This window comes from Vollenhovia emeryi, unplaced genomic scaffold, assembly GCF_000949405.1.
Source record: "Vollenhovia emeryi isolate VEMERY1.0 unplaced genomic scaffold, V.emery_V1.0 DF939158.1, whole genome shotgun sequence".
Taxonomy (NCBI): Eukaryota; Metazoa; Arthropoda; class Insecta; order Hymenoptera; family Formicidae; genus Vollenhovia; species Vollenhovia emeryi.
In genome coordinates, this window is record NW_011967208.1 from 641,852 (window position 1) to 654,552 (window position 12,701).

General features: G+C 45.4%; 3 protein-coding genes across 8 annotated transcripts in view; 2 read left to right on the forward strand and 1 right to left on the reverse strand.

Annotated features, from left to right (window-relative positions):
- Positions 1-12,701, reverse strand: part of LOC105564914 (neurobeachin) — a 210,193-nt gene that overhangs the window by 37,036 nt on the left and 160,456 nt on the right. The gene's annotated exons all lie outside the window — the stretch shown is intronic.
- LOC105564913 (protein mab-21-like) lies at positions 341-3,904 on the forward strand. The gene has a single exon (XM_012017683.1). The coding sequence runs from the start codon at positions 1,489-1,491 to the stop codon at positions 2,587-2,589; it is 1,101 nt and encodes a 366-aa protein (XP_011873073.1). The 5' UTR covers positions 341-1,488; the 3' UTR covers positions 2,590-3,904.
- LOC105564912 (protein mab-21) lies at positions 4,844-8,047 on the forward strand. The gene has a single exon (XM_012017682.1). It carries the CDS (start codon positions 5,946-5,948, stop codon positions 7,041-7,043), a length of 1,098 nt encoding a protein of 365 aa, XP_011873072.1. The 5' UTR covers positions 4,844-5,945; the 3' UTR covers positions 7,044-8,047.

Below are 12,701 nucleotides of genomic sequence, written 5' to 3' on the forward strand. Positions count from 1 at the left end.
GGAAACATTTGTGTAATATACAAATTAAATGGCTTACGTGTACAGATCGAAAACAGCTTGCTATTCCGGCCAAATGAAAGAACAATATGGTATCACTGAAACTAAGTTTGTAAATCTAATAAAAAATAATAGTGAGCAACACACATACTACATGTACTGTATGTATGTGTTGCTCACTATTATTTTTTATTAGACTTACAAACTTAGTTTCAGTGATGTCATATTGTTCTTTAATTTAGCCGGAATAGCAAGCTGCTTTCGATCATCTGTACACGTGCCATTTAATTTGTGTATTGCACAAATCTTTCCACGAAACAGACAGTTTTAAATGCAGAAGGTGCGAAAGTGCAGAATCACTCCAGCATCCCCTTAACCGGTCGCAAAGTTTACAAGATTACATGATCGAAGTTTGTAGTGATTAAACCCGGTTATTAACATGACCAACTCTCACCATGTAGTGGTAACAAATGAGAGTAGAAATAGAAACATGGTAGGAAAAGTATCCGTTGATAATAAAGAATATAAAGTTGACACAAACTGTGGTCAAAAGAACACTCAAATTATTAATGAAAGGGAATAAAAAGTATAGAGTTAACCGATTTCAGTGAAAATAAAATAATAAATAGCAGGTGAAAAATCATGTAGTGTCTTAAGTCATATATGTAAGTAAAGACGCAATAAATTAAACATACCGATTATATTTTAACACACGAACAACCATGTTGTACTTTCCCTCATTAATTTCGACTTTGTAAATAGAAATGTCAGACTTGAAGCATGATTATGTCTTAGTGTCAGCGGCGATACGTAATATTTCTACGTTGAAATTTATGGGGAAATTTTGCCAAAATTTTTTCCATAAAAGTCAGAATGCGATTCGACAAAAATATCGCCAGAAGTCGAAGCATCGCTAGTAATGGAATGTCATAGGGTTCCTTAAATCGCATAGCTTATCGCCACCCATCGATAGCGACAGCACCGCGAGCGGCAGGAGGAATAGTGGAGGAGGAACGACAGGAGGCGTGGTAACAACGCGCACGCTCCACGTGACCCTGTCGTTTGGAAGGCGGGACTTGAGCAACGGGGCACACAACTACAACAAGCAGTAGAACCAGCCGGTGGTCAGCGACGTTCTCTCTGTCGTCGCGCGCGCGGGACACCTCGAGCTGCGCTCGTTGCACGTACAACACCTGCCGCGCGATTAGGCACGCACGGTTCGTCCATCCGTAACCCGTTCCGGGGCGACCTTTTTTTGAGGCTGCAAATTTTGAGCAGTGCCTATCCCCCGACCCGAAAATCGGAGCAACATCGGCAGAGCGCGATCGCCCGGGCGCCGTCGGAATCATGCACGGGAAAACGATTGACGATAACAACAACAACGCCGATAATAATGTCGACCTGTGAGTGAATATGCGCGCGGGAGAATGAGACTCGCTCGTTCGAAGCGGGAGAACATCCTCAGGATCGCTGGAAGCGGACAACCTCGTCATGATGTTGGTTCCGCAAGATATCATGGGTGGCCCATCGAAGATGCTGTACCAAATGAACAAGTACTACGCCGAGCGCGTGCAGGCTCGCATGGGCCAGGTGCAGAAGACCATACGGGAGGTGTGCAAGGTCGTACAGGATGTGCTCAAGGAAGTCGAGGTGCAGGAGCCACGCTTCATCTCCTCGCTGACCGAGTGCAACGGCCGCTACGAGGGCCTCGAGGTAATCTCGCCGGGTGAATTCGAGGTGGTCCTCTACCTAAATCAGATGGGAGTCTTCAACTTCGTCGACGACGGCACCCTGCCGGGCTGCGCCGTGCTCAAGCTAAGCGATGGACGCAAGAGGTCCATGTCCCTCTGGGTTGAATTCATCACCGCGTCCGGTTACTTGTCGGCCAGGAAAATACGTTCGAGATTTCAGACCCTGGTGGCGCAGGCCTGCGACAAGTGTAACTACAGGGACTCGGTGAAGATGATCGCCGACACCACCGAGGTGAAACTACGGATACGGGAGCGGTACGTCGTGCAGATCACGCCAGCGTTCAAGTGCTCCGGCGTGTGGCCGCGATCTGCCGCTCATTGGCCGATACCGCACATCCCCTGGCCGCATCCCAACCTGGTGGCGGAGGTCAAAACGGAGGGCTTCGACCTGCTCTCCAAGGAGAGCGTCGCGCTTCAGGGCAAGCAATCGGCGATGGAGGGTGACGCCTGGGTATTGTCCTTCACGGAAGCGGAAACCAGGCTGCTGCAGGGCGGCTGTCGCCGAAAGTGTCTCAGCATACTCAAAACCATGAGGGATCGACACCTCGAGCTGCCCGGAAATCCAGTCACCAGCTACCACATGAAGACATTACTGCTGCACGAGTGCGAGAAACATCCCCTCGAGACCGAATGGGACGAGGGATGCCTGGCCGATCGTATCAATGGCATCTTCTTGCAGCTGATATCCTGCCTACAGTGTCGGCGGTGTCCGCACTACTTCCTGCCGAATCTCGATCTCTTCAAGGGAAAGTCACCTAGCGGTCTGGAAAATGCTGCGAAGCAAGTCTGGAGACTTACGAGGGAGCTGCTCACCAACAGCCGCGCGCTGGAGAAGCTTTAGCGTCCTTCTGCTCGAAAGCACGCGATGAAAAAAGAACACGCCCGATGACAAGAGGAGGGAAAGGCGATGACACGTGTAACACGAGTTTCGAGGACGTGTTTACCGCATGATATTACGTGCTTCTTCGATACCACACGCGAACAGTATTGTAGTTATTATTATTACTTAATACACGCTTGTATCAAGGGGCTCGGTGCATTGTTACAAATAACTCTCGACATGTAAGCCATTTCAAATCGTACTTGTTTTCCTTCAATAACAATCGCGATTCAATGAGCAATAATGATCGTCGAGTAGATAGTTCAGACTTCGAAGTTTCTTTTTCCAACATTCAAACAGTCGCATGGAAATCAAATGGGCATATAATTGAAAATCTAGCCATAGCTACTTTCTATAGCTATTGTATTTGACTTGCTCCAAATTCCAAAATTGATTGTATTATTTATTGCAATTAAACATTTCGTTCGTCGAATGAAATAAGATCAAGTCTCTATGTTATTAGAAGAGTCGTGAAATAAACCAAATTGATTTCTTGATCGTTTAGCAAACTATATATGCTTGACTGTCGAAGTCGAATGATATCCACTTAAGATGGAAATCAAATTCACGTAAATTATAAAAAAAAGTTGAAAGAACAATAAGGGAAAGTATACAATCAACTAAACTATCTAAATGTGTTACGAAAAGTATATATATACTCTACTGATTTCGTTTTGTTTTTACGTTTCGATTTTTTTCGAATTTTATATATTGAGTTTTACTTCGTTCAATATAAAATGTGCAATTAAACTTATGACACCCATGCGACTAGATAAGTGCTAAGTATGGCACTCGATAGTTAATATAAAACATGTTACAACGTATATGGGTTGTGCAATTGATTCTGTTGAAATAGAATATTTTGTATAGCTGTTTAGTGCGAAATAACCACTTTGTCTCGATTATAAAACAACGAAATGTCAAAATTGTAATAGCAATAAGATAGAAAAGTAAATTCCGAGGACAATGTTCTCCTAAAATTTAGTGATACTCCGCATGAAACTGCATTGACGAATGAACGTTAACACTTGGAACATTTTGATGAACTAAGGGTTATATTCGCATTTTAGATTATTTACGAAACATGTAAACGTATAAAATACATATGTAATACGTTTCGATTAACTATCATTGCAATTATCCTTTTATTTAAGCAAAATAATGTGATTTGTTATTCTTATTAATATTTATAATCGGTTAGCGAATAAGCTTCCGGTAGTTATACAACATATTGTTATATGTATATATGTGGTATACATACTTCTTTTGTATTATTTATATGATATTTATTTTTTAATTGGATCATTATATATATATGTTTGAAACATAAAATGTACATAATGAATAAATGCATTAATTTCATCTCAAATTAAACAATTATTTACTTTGGAAAAAGAAACTGTTCCACCTTAAATTACATCCAATTGTGATTGCCTTAGTCATTGTATTTTAATATTATTCAGCAAATTTTATAAATATTTGTATGAAATATATGTGTAGATATATATTTAAAAAACTATACGTGTATGCTTTCAAACACATTATCCAACTAGTTGTATAAATATCACACAAGTAATTAAAGTATTTTTAGCTTGAAATACTTCAGCATAGCCGCGTGAAACTTCGTGTTTTAGTAAACATTGCTTAACTTGGCGAATTTATTTTTATGAGAACTGTTAAACGTGATTTGGTTCGTAAATTTCACGTTTCGCAACAAGCAGCATTGAAATGTGATCGTATCTTCGCTAATTAACTTTCAACGGAGTGATTTTTCTCGTGCAAGAATATGTATTTCTCAATGCCTCGTATATCCAATCGTGATACGCGTGTACTGCACAATCATTATGCCGAATACTCGTGCTTAACACGTATGTTATAGAAGCCTTGGATGACTCGCTGGCAGCAAGGCGAAGACTATCATCTTCATTATACGCCTACCTAGAATATCACGTTCTTATCTTAATTTTATCCTTAACGTTCCGCATCTTCCTTTCCTGGTGATGACATTCGTTAACCGGTGCCATTCACTTTTCTTGCTTTACCACGCGTTCGACCATTTCCAAATGCGTATGATAATTGTTATTACACTCTAACACGAACAGTAAAGATCTCTATTGACTGTGGAATCTCAAATTACATTCTTCACTGCGAGAAACTACAGTATTTTTATCATTATTATTGTGCATTAAGATACTGACATCCCCTTGCCTTTTCTCGTTTTCATCATTGAAAATACGCTCTTCCTTTATTTCACATACGCAAAGCGGAATAATCAAATAATACGATTGCTTCATCAATGCTAACAATAATATGTTAATTATTCCAGTTGTTACTGTCAAAGAACTTATACCGACAAGATCGATCCGGCACAGGTTTATTGTAATTTTTGAGGAATTGAAGATATTAATTGTTTGTCCAACCGATTTGTTTGTGCCCGAAAATACTTTAATGAATTTACTGACACTTGTACTCTCGGAAGAAAACATTTTTCAATAATCTGGATTCAACGAGTCGGTGAATAATATTGTTTGCAACAGTCGGGAACAACTGATGGTCTATAAACGGCAATCCGGTGAAAAAAAACAGTGTCTTTGACATAAAAGAATTTGAGGTAACTCTATTCGGCAGTATAGACACGATTGTGGTCCACCATGTCGAAAATTTTGGAATAACTAAAGGGGCTACAGAGGAGGGACCGTGCCCTCGAGGATGGGAAATAAACTAAGCAGTTCCTGCATAATTCATAGGGAGGAAGAAGGGCTACCACGAGGGTTGCCTCGCATTACCTTCGTTCCCCTATCGTGGCACGCTACACACGAACGCTGCTAGAGTATCCGTGCCGGATCGATCTTGCCGGTCTGGCAGAGTTAACCACGCCCGCGCAGCGTGGCGGGCCTCCGATTGGCTGAAAGACCTTGGCAGAAGGCGTGGTCTGGCGGAGAGGGCGTGCCAGCAACGCCGTGCGTTCGTGCCGGCCACGGAGGATGGGTGACGCGGAGGAGGTAGACATCAGCGCAGTCGGCAATCTGCTCCTGCACGGAGACGCTCGCGATACCTCTTCCTCCCGCCTTCGTTGGTGTCTCCGACGCACGGTGCGTCCTGGCGAACGCCAGGCGGAAAACGAACCCAACGAGGTCGAACGGTGGGTTACGAGCGGCGAATATCGCGTCCTCCTCGCAATGCGATAGATCGCGCGGGACGGCTCGATGACAACGCGAGGCGGGGAACAAGGCCTGGATGAAAAGACACGAGAATGCAATGACCCGGAGCAGTTGAGGACCGTACAATAGCCATCCGTGGACTACGGGCGGTGCACGATGCTGGTACCGCCTGATATGATTTCGTCCCACTCCAGGATGGTCTATCAGTTCAACAAGTACTTCGGCGAACGGGTGATGAGCAGGAAGAGTCAGGTGGCGAAGACCATTCAGGAGGTGTGTCGAGTTGTGCAGGATGTGCTGAAGGAGGTGGAGGTGCAGGAGCCCCGATTCATCTCGTCCCTGACGGATTACAACGGCCGATTCGACGGCCTCGACGTCATCTCGCCGACGGAGTTCGAGATCATCATCTATCTGAATCAGATGGGCGTGTTGAACTTTGTGGATGACGGCACCCTGCCGGGCTGCGCCGTGCTGAAGCTTAGCGACGGACGCAAGAGATCCATGTCCCTATGGGTGGAGTTCATCACCGCGTCCGGTTACCTGTCGGCCCGAAAGATACGCTCGCGTTTCCAGACCCTAGTGGCGCAAGCCTGCGACAAGTGCACGTATCGGGATTCGGTGAAGATGATCGCCGACACCACCGAGGTGAAACTACGGATACGCGAGCGGTACGTCGTGCAGATCACGCCGGCTTTCAAATGTGCCGGACTTTGGCCGAGATCGGCCTCCCATTGGCCGATCGCGCATATACCCTGGCCGCACCCCAACATTGTCGCCGAGGTGAAGGCGGAGGGCTTCGACATGCTCTCCAAGGAATGCATAGGCCTGCAGGGCAAGCAGTCCGCCATGGAGGGCGACGCCTGGGCGTTGTCGTTTATCGACGCGGAGAATCGATTGTTGCAGGGCGCGAGTAGGAAGCGTTGCCTCAGTATACTCAAGACCCTCAGGGACCGGCATCTCGAACTGCCGGGGAACCCGGTCACCAGCTACCACATGAAAACCCTGCTGCTCTACGAGTGCGAGAAGCACCCGCTTGAGACGGAATGGGACGAAGGTTGCCTGGCCGAGCGGATAAACGGCATTTTTCTGCAGCTAATCTCCTGCCTGCAGTGCCGCAGATGCCCGCATTACTTCCTACCGAATCTCGATCTCTTCAAGGGGAAATCGCCCAGCGGCCTGGAGAACGCCGCGAAGCAGGTGTGGAGACTCACCAGGGAGTTGCTGACCAACAGTCGCGCGCTCGAGAAGCTGTAGTGACCGAACGCCACGTGGCTGAATCGTCGTACGGTTCGTCAACTGATCTCGCAAAATCTCGTCACACGTTCCTGTAATCGCGGCGTCGACGACTTCGACGCGCGAGTAAGATACGTCTAACCGTGCAAGGACTGCGCGAGAGTCATCGTGCACCGGAGACCTAGTGACGTGAGAGAAACACTTGCGGGCTTTTCCAAGAAAAAGAAAGACACGTTTCTCGTCGCCACCCAACGCACCGCGGAGTCATCGGGGGAGTCCGATCTGCACTTTCCTGGATTTCGCGGATCCGAGGATCGCATATGTTTTCGATGTTCCCCGAAGATATTTAGTGTGTGCCGGAAGCAATCCTCGCGAGATTTAATCACGCGCGTATGTGATGTTTGGTGAACACGTGATTGGCTCGCAGACGGTCGAATTAGTGCCATAAATAATCTCTTCGACGTTAGAGACAGATTTCGTTTCTTCTGCCGGCCTCGAAATATTCAGTAAAATATATCATTTAGCCGCAGAAAATTATCATTCGGTTGCAACGGCGGCTTGCAACGCTGTGACGATGCGCGTGTAACAGCCTTTAACCCGTGGTACAGAAATCTTGTTGTTGAGTGAAGAAACTACTATTCTCGGCGTTTAACTCTTTAAGATCTTCAAATCTGTACGACCACAGTAACGAAAACTTTTCGCACAACGTTCCCTCGTTTCTAAATACGATACCTTTTTACCACGAGGCTCGTGAGCTTCGCGACGGTCTTAAAGCCTAAGACCGCAAGCACTGCCACGCATTGATACTTAAAGAGTTGACGCGACTGATCAGTTTTAATAATGTTTTCTCTTAACACGAATAGTACGTTTGTTCTGTAGTTTAGTGATCGCGACCACGGTTAAGGGTTCTATCGTTTCTCACTTAAGTCCCTCGCGCGTCGACCTCCGCCGCCTATGTAAATAAAACTTGAAAGATATTTATTGAACTGTAACGAAATGTGAAATATAATACTATTTATATGGAAGCCTGGTCGCGTCGGTTGATGACACATCATGCAACACCCACTCCCTACCCCTGTGTCACCCGAAAAAAATCGCTCGTAAATATCGCACCGCGTTGATCGTTAAACGTTTTCGCTCGCGATGAACGCGCGGCGGAGAGAACGAGTTAGGCCTCGTAAGTTTTACAGTCGCTCTCGCACTTTTTGTCCTTTGCGTCACCAAATGGGGATCGAAGCGAGGAGGAGACACCGTGTGCGCCGCCACCTTCCTTCGCGTTGCGACGGCAAGCCATCGGCGATCGTCGCGGGGCAATCGGGACAGCGTATTCGGTGTTTCCGCATATTTTTACGTCCTGTGCACCGTGGAATAGCCCGCTTATCGCTTTTCCTAGAGACCGTTTGACGCGCCACGGCCAAATGACTCATGACACGCACCAAATGCAAATCCCTATTATTTATCAAGAATTATTTATCAATTTTTATGACAATAGTCATATGCGCGTCAGCTCGTTATCTTCCCGTCGATTTCGCTTCCCTTCGACGAGTCTATAATTACTGTCGTACGTCATTCCTTTTTCGACTTAACTACCTTCCTTTTTGATAAGCTAATTGGACCTTATCTCAATATTTTACCGCGAACTTATAGACGCGGCGGCCTACGGCCTACGTAATAACTTGCGGCGGACCGGACGGGTTTTAAACAGCTGCTCCTAACATGAAGAGGAGCACAGTCCTCGTATAGGAAGAGTCTCGCGCAAGGAAAAGAAACGTATTAGGTTGATAACGAAATGGCCTCTTGGGAATTATATTACGCGCCATTCAAGTGTTATAGACGCAGGGATAAAATCCTATTACGAATAAGATACTATTTTATAAAATGTTATCACCTGGCCGTACGTGGAACTGATTTTAAACAGTCGATTATTATGAAACTTTTACCGTTCTGCAATTAACGATTGCAAATTGATTAAGCAACCTGACGAGCAACAACGAATTTGTCATTGTATTGCGTAGAAAAGAAGGCACTTCCTTTTCGCGATTATAGCGCGGCAATCAGAAATATTTAATTAAGCCTCCGCAAATAGCGCAAAAGAGAGCCGCGACTTTCTCAAAGTAATAAAATAAGCAACGATATTGGCAATATCTTGGCGGAAATAAACTCATTGGATCGCTAGCTAAACGCGCGGCGATGGTTAACGCGTAAGGCAAGTCTTGCGAAACGAGGCTCGTGCAAGATCATTTTCAATTAATGGACGTTGCGGGGTATTTTAAGCCGGTCGCCGCGCGAGCACATGTTTCCACGACACTTTACTCAAAGCCTAAACGGAAGTAACAAATGATTTCGCACGCGCGATAGCTTTGGGACCGCCCGTCAGTTGTAAAGGCTCATCTCAGCTGGCACAAACGACCGTACAACTGGCATCTATTCAAACAACAATTACTAATAACCGTGTTTACCGTACGTGCATCAGAGAAGCTTCACATATTCCCGTCTTTGCGCGCAATCTTCGAGGATAGTCTTTGTAAGTAATGGCCGAAATCTCTCGCCTCGTACTAATAAATTTTTCAACGTCAACGCGAGTCTCGCTAATCCGACAGATATCAATATTTGAATTAATCTGTTACACAGCACAACCAGAGATTGTACATAGGTTGCGCGCGTGAAATGGCCAATGAGAATAAAATGTCGGTTGTAAGCGGCAATAAAACGAACGCACGAGAACATGGCAAAGTTATATTAATTTATAGTTTAGCGCTATTTCTGCGGGAAAAGCTTAAATCATACAAGTTGTACGAATGAGAGTGCTATCAGTGTCGAGGCCTTGGTCTAGTAAACGCGTAGCTAACTTCGTACATTTTTTTCATGAACGTAAAAGTGATCAAGCAGCGAGCGATAATTAAATGCGCAATTAAACCAGCAAAGCGGAGTAAAGTTAATTATTCGCGCAGATTACTGTAAATTATCTCTCGAAAACACGTGGAAACACGTTAAGGAGATATGTTGATTTGTTCGATAATATGTAAGGAAATGAAATTTACATTGATAGCAGTTTCGCGTAGATCATTGAACACAGTCGCGAGTTGTTCGAGAGGGAAAAGTACCTGTAATGTCCTTTAATATATTTTCCGCGGAAAATCAATTTCTCTCGCCTAACTATTTCGCACGGTATCTTGCGCCAGCTCCTTTTAAGCACATCGAATCTCGCACCGAGTGCGCGGAGAGTGGAAATGAAAATTTCGCTTATTAGCTTTACCTTACGTTCCGCAGCGACGAATAACAAAATGCTTCGCGCAACTCAACGTTTTTAAATTTCAGACAACACGTGCTGGTCGCACATCGTAACTTTGCGACACGGCTGCAATACGACCCGAATGCGCGGCGACTTGTACGAACGAATTTACATGCTTATCGGTTTATCACCGTAACTTTCAAGGTGTCAGACAGGCGAGCGCCTCGTAAACCGCAATAACAACAAGAAAGCCATGACTGATTAGAAGCGGAGCAATTACAATAAATTATTATTCATAACGACACATTTAATCGTTAGTTTTGCTGGCGATGCGATAATAAAGTACGATCGCTGTCACTTAAATTATAAGCCGTTAATAATCCTGTTTTCACGATATCGATCTTGTATTTATCATATTTTTGCAGCTTAGTCATTGCCTGCCAATGACAACAGTGCGTCACCCAAGTTTATTTCCGCTTAAGACGTGCGATCCGGTGTTCAATGTGGAGACTTACCCATTCCACTGACGAGATTCAACGCGAAAATAAGAGATCGCGTTTCCAAAGCGAGCAAATTTCATCTCACGTGGAGGAAGATAACATTTTACGTTCGTTCCCATTATTTCGGAAATAGATGAGCGCGTTCTAAGTATCGCACGAGGAAAAGATCCGTAAGAAGAGCGGAGAGAAGCAACGAGAGGTACGAGAGGAAAGAGATCTGGTTGCAGCATGCAAATGCCTTGGGTCATGCTTTTCCTTTTCCTTCACGATGTCCTGCAAGGAGGGCCGCAAAGGGCGCTTTATCATCGCATCGATTGCGCCTTGCGAGTTCGGCGCGGATCGCGCGAGGCAGCCGCGAGACAAAGGCAGAAATTCACGAAAGCGAACATTGTAATTGGCAAAGGTACAGGAAGAGGACGGAGACAAAAGGAAGAGACGCACAGAGAAGAGACGTTCGCGAAGAAGTCGAAGAAGTCGAAGGAGTCGAAGGAGCGTAGGCCGTGGATCCGTGATCCTCCACGCCCGCGCGCGAGCGCTTGGTACGAGAGAGAGAAAGAGAGAGAGTCGGCACCGATCCGGCTCTCCTCCTTCTTCGGGGTGATCCCGGTTGGTCTCCTCGGCCGGCACGGACCTCTCCCGCTATAAAACGTTCAGATAAAGCCGCGATGTTTATATGCAGGAATCGCGGCAAGAAGAAGAGAGAGGAGTGCCGTGTAGAAGGAGAGATATACCTGCCGGCCGCGCGCCGACAAAATAATAAGACAAAAGACGCCGGGGGTGGACGATGGTGAAGCGAGGGGAGGAGAAGAAGGAGGAGGGACTGCGATCAGGTAGGAAAGGCAGAGGAGGAAGAAAGAGCGAAGAGGAAACGAACGCCGGAGAGATAGGCCCGTGCGACCGGCGAGGTTGGGGAAAGAGAGCTGTATTGCAGACACAGTGGATGCTGCAACGCACGAAGGAGAAGACGGGACGAAGGGTGCAGGGACGACGAGAAAAGGAGGAAACCGGACAGGAATGCACGGACGAATGCGTCGTGTTACGGGCTACCCGACCGCGACGCTTATCTCGCGAGAGAGTGAGTGAGCTCTCATTAGAATCTCCTCTCTAGCTCGACCGGCTGTAAGGATTCGTGGACGACGAGCCTTGTCGCGCGGATACATCGAGACTGAAACGGGATTACTGTGCATTATATATCCGTAATTTGCGTTTTATCGGGACGCGAATGGTCAAACGCCACGCGATCAACGTTTATCCCCAGTCGATTTTCACAGAAAAATTAACGAGTATTCGAGATCGCGGAGTACCATTTATTCCTCGTGGTTATTTCAAGCGCAAGACTTTCCGGGTCGGCCTACGGAATAAACATAATTATGCTATAGCAATAATAAAAGCCATTCTTATATTGTTAGTCGAAGAGAAGCTTGTGTCTCTCTTTTGAGAAAATGATGGCAACCGATTAAATTTTCGTCGCGAAGGGACTAACTCGACAAATCATTTGGCAATTAACCCCGAGTCGAAATTTTGGCCCTATGTTGAACATTTAATTCTATTATTTAGTAGGACCTGGGACAGTAAAAGAGGTCGAACTGCAAGTACAAAGTTTACGCCTACCTTAAGGGGATGCTGGAGTGATTCTGCATTTTCGCACCTTTTGCACTTAAAACTGTCTGTTTCGTGGAAAGATTTGTGTAATACACAAATTAAATGGCACGTGTACAGATGATCGAAAGCAGCTTGCTATTCCGGCTAAATTAAAGAACAATATGATATCACTGAAACTATGTTTGTAAGTCTAATAAAAAATAATAGTGAGCAACACATATACTACATGTACTGTATGTATGTGTTGCTCACTATTATTTCTTATTGGACTTATAAACTTAGTTTCAATGATGCCGTATTATTCTTTCATTTGGCCGGAATAGCGAGCTGCTTTCGATCTGTACA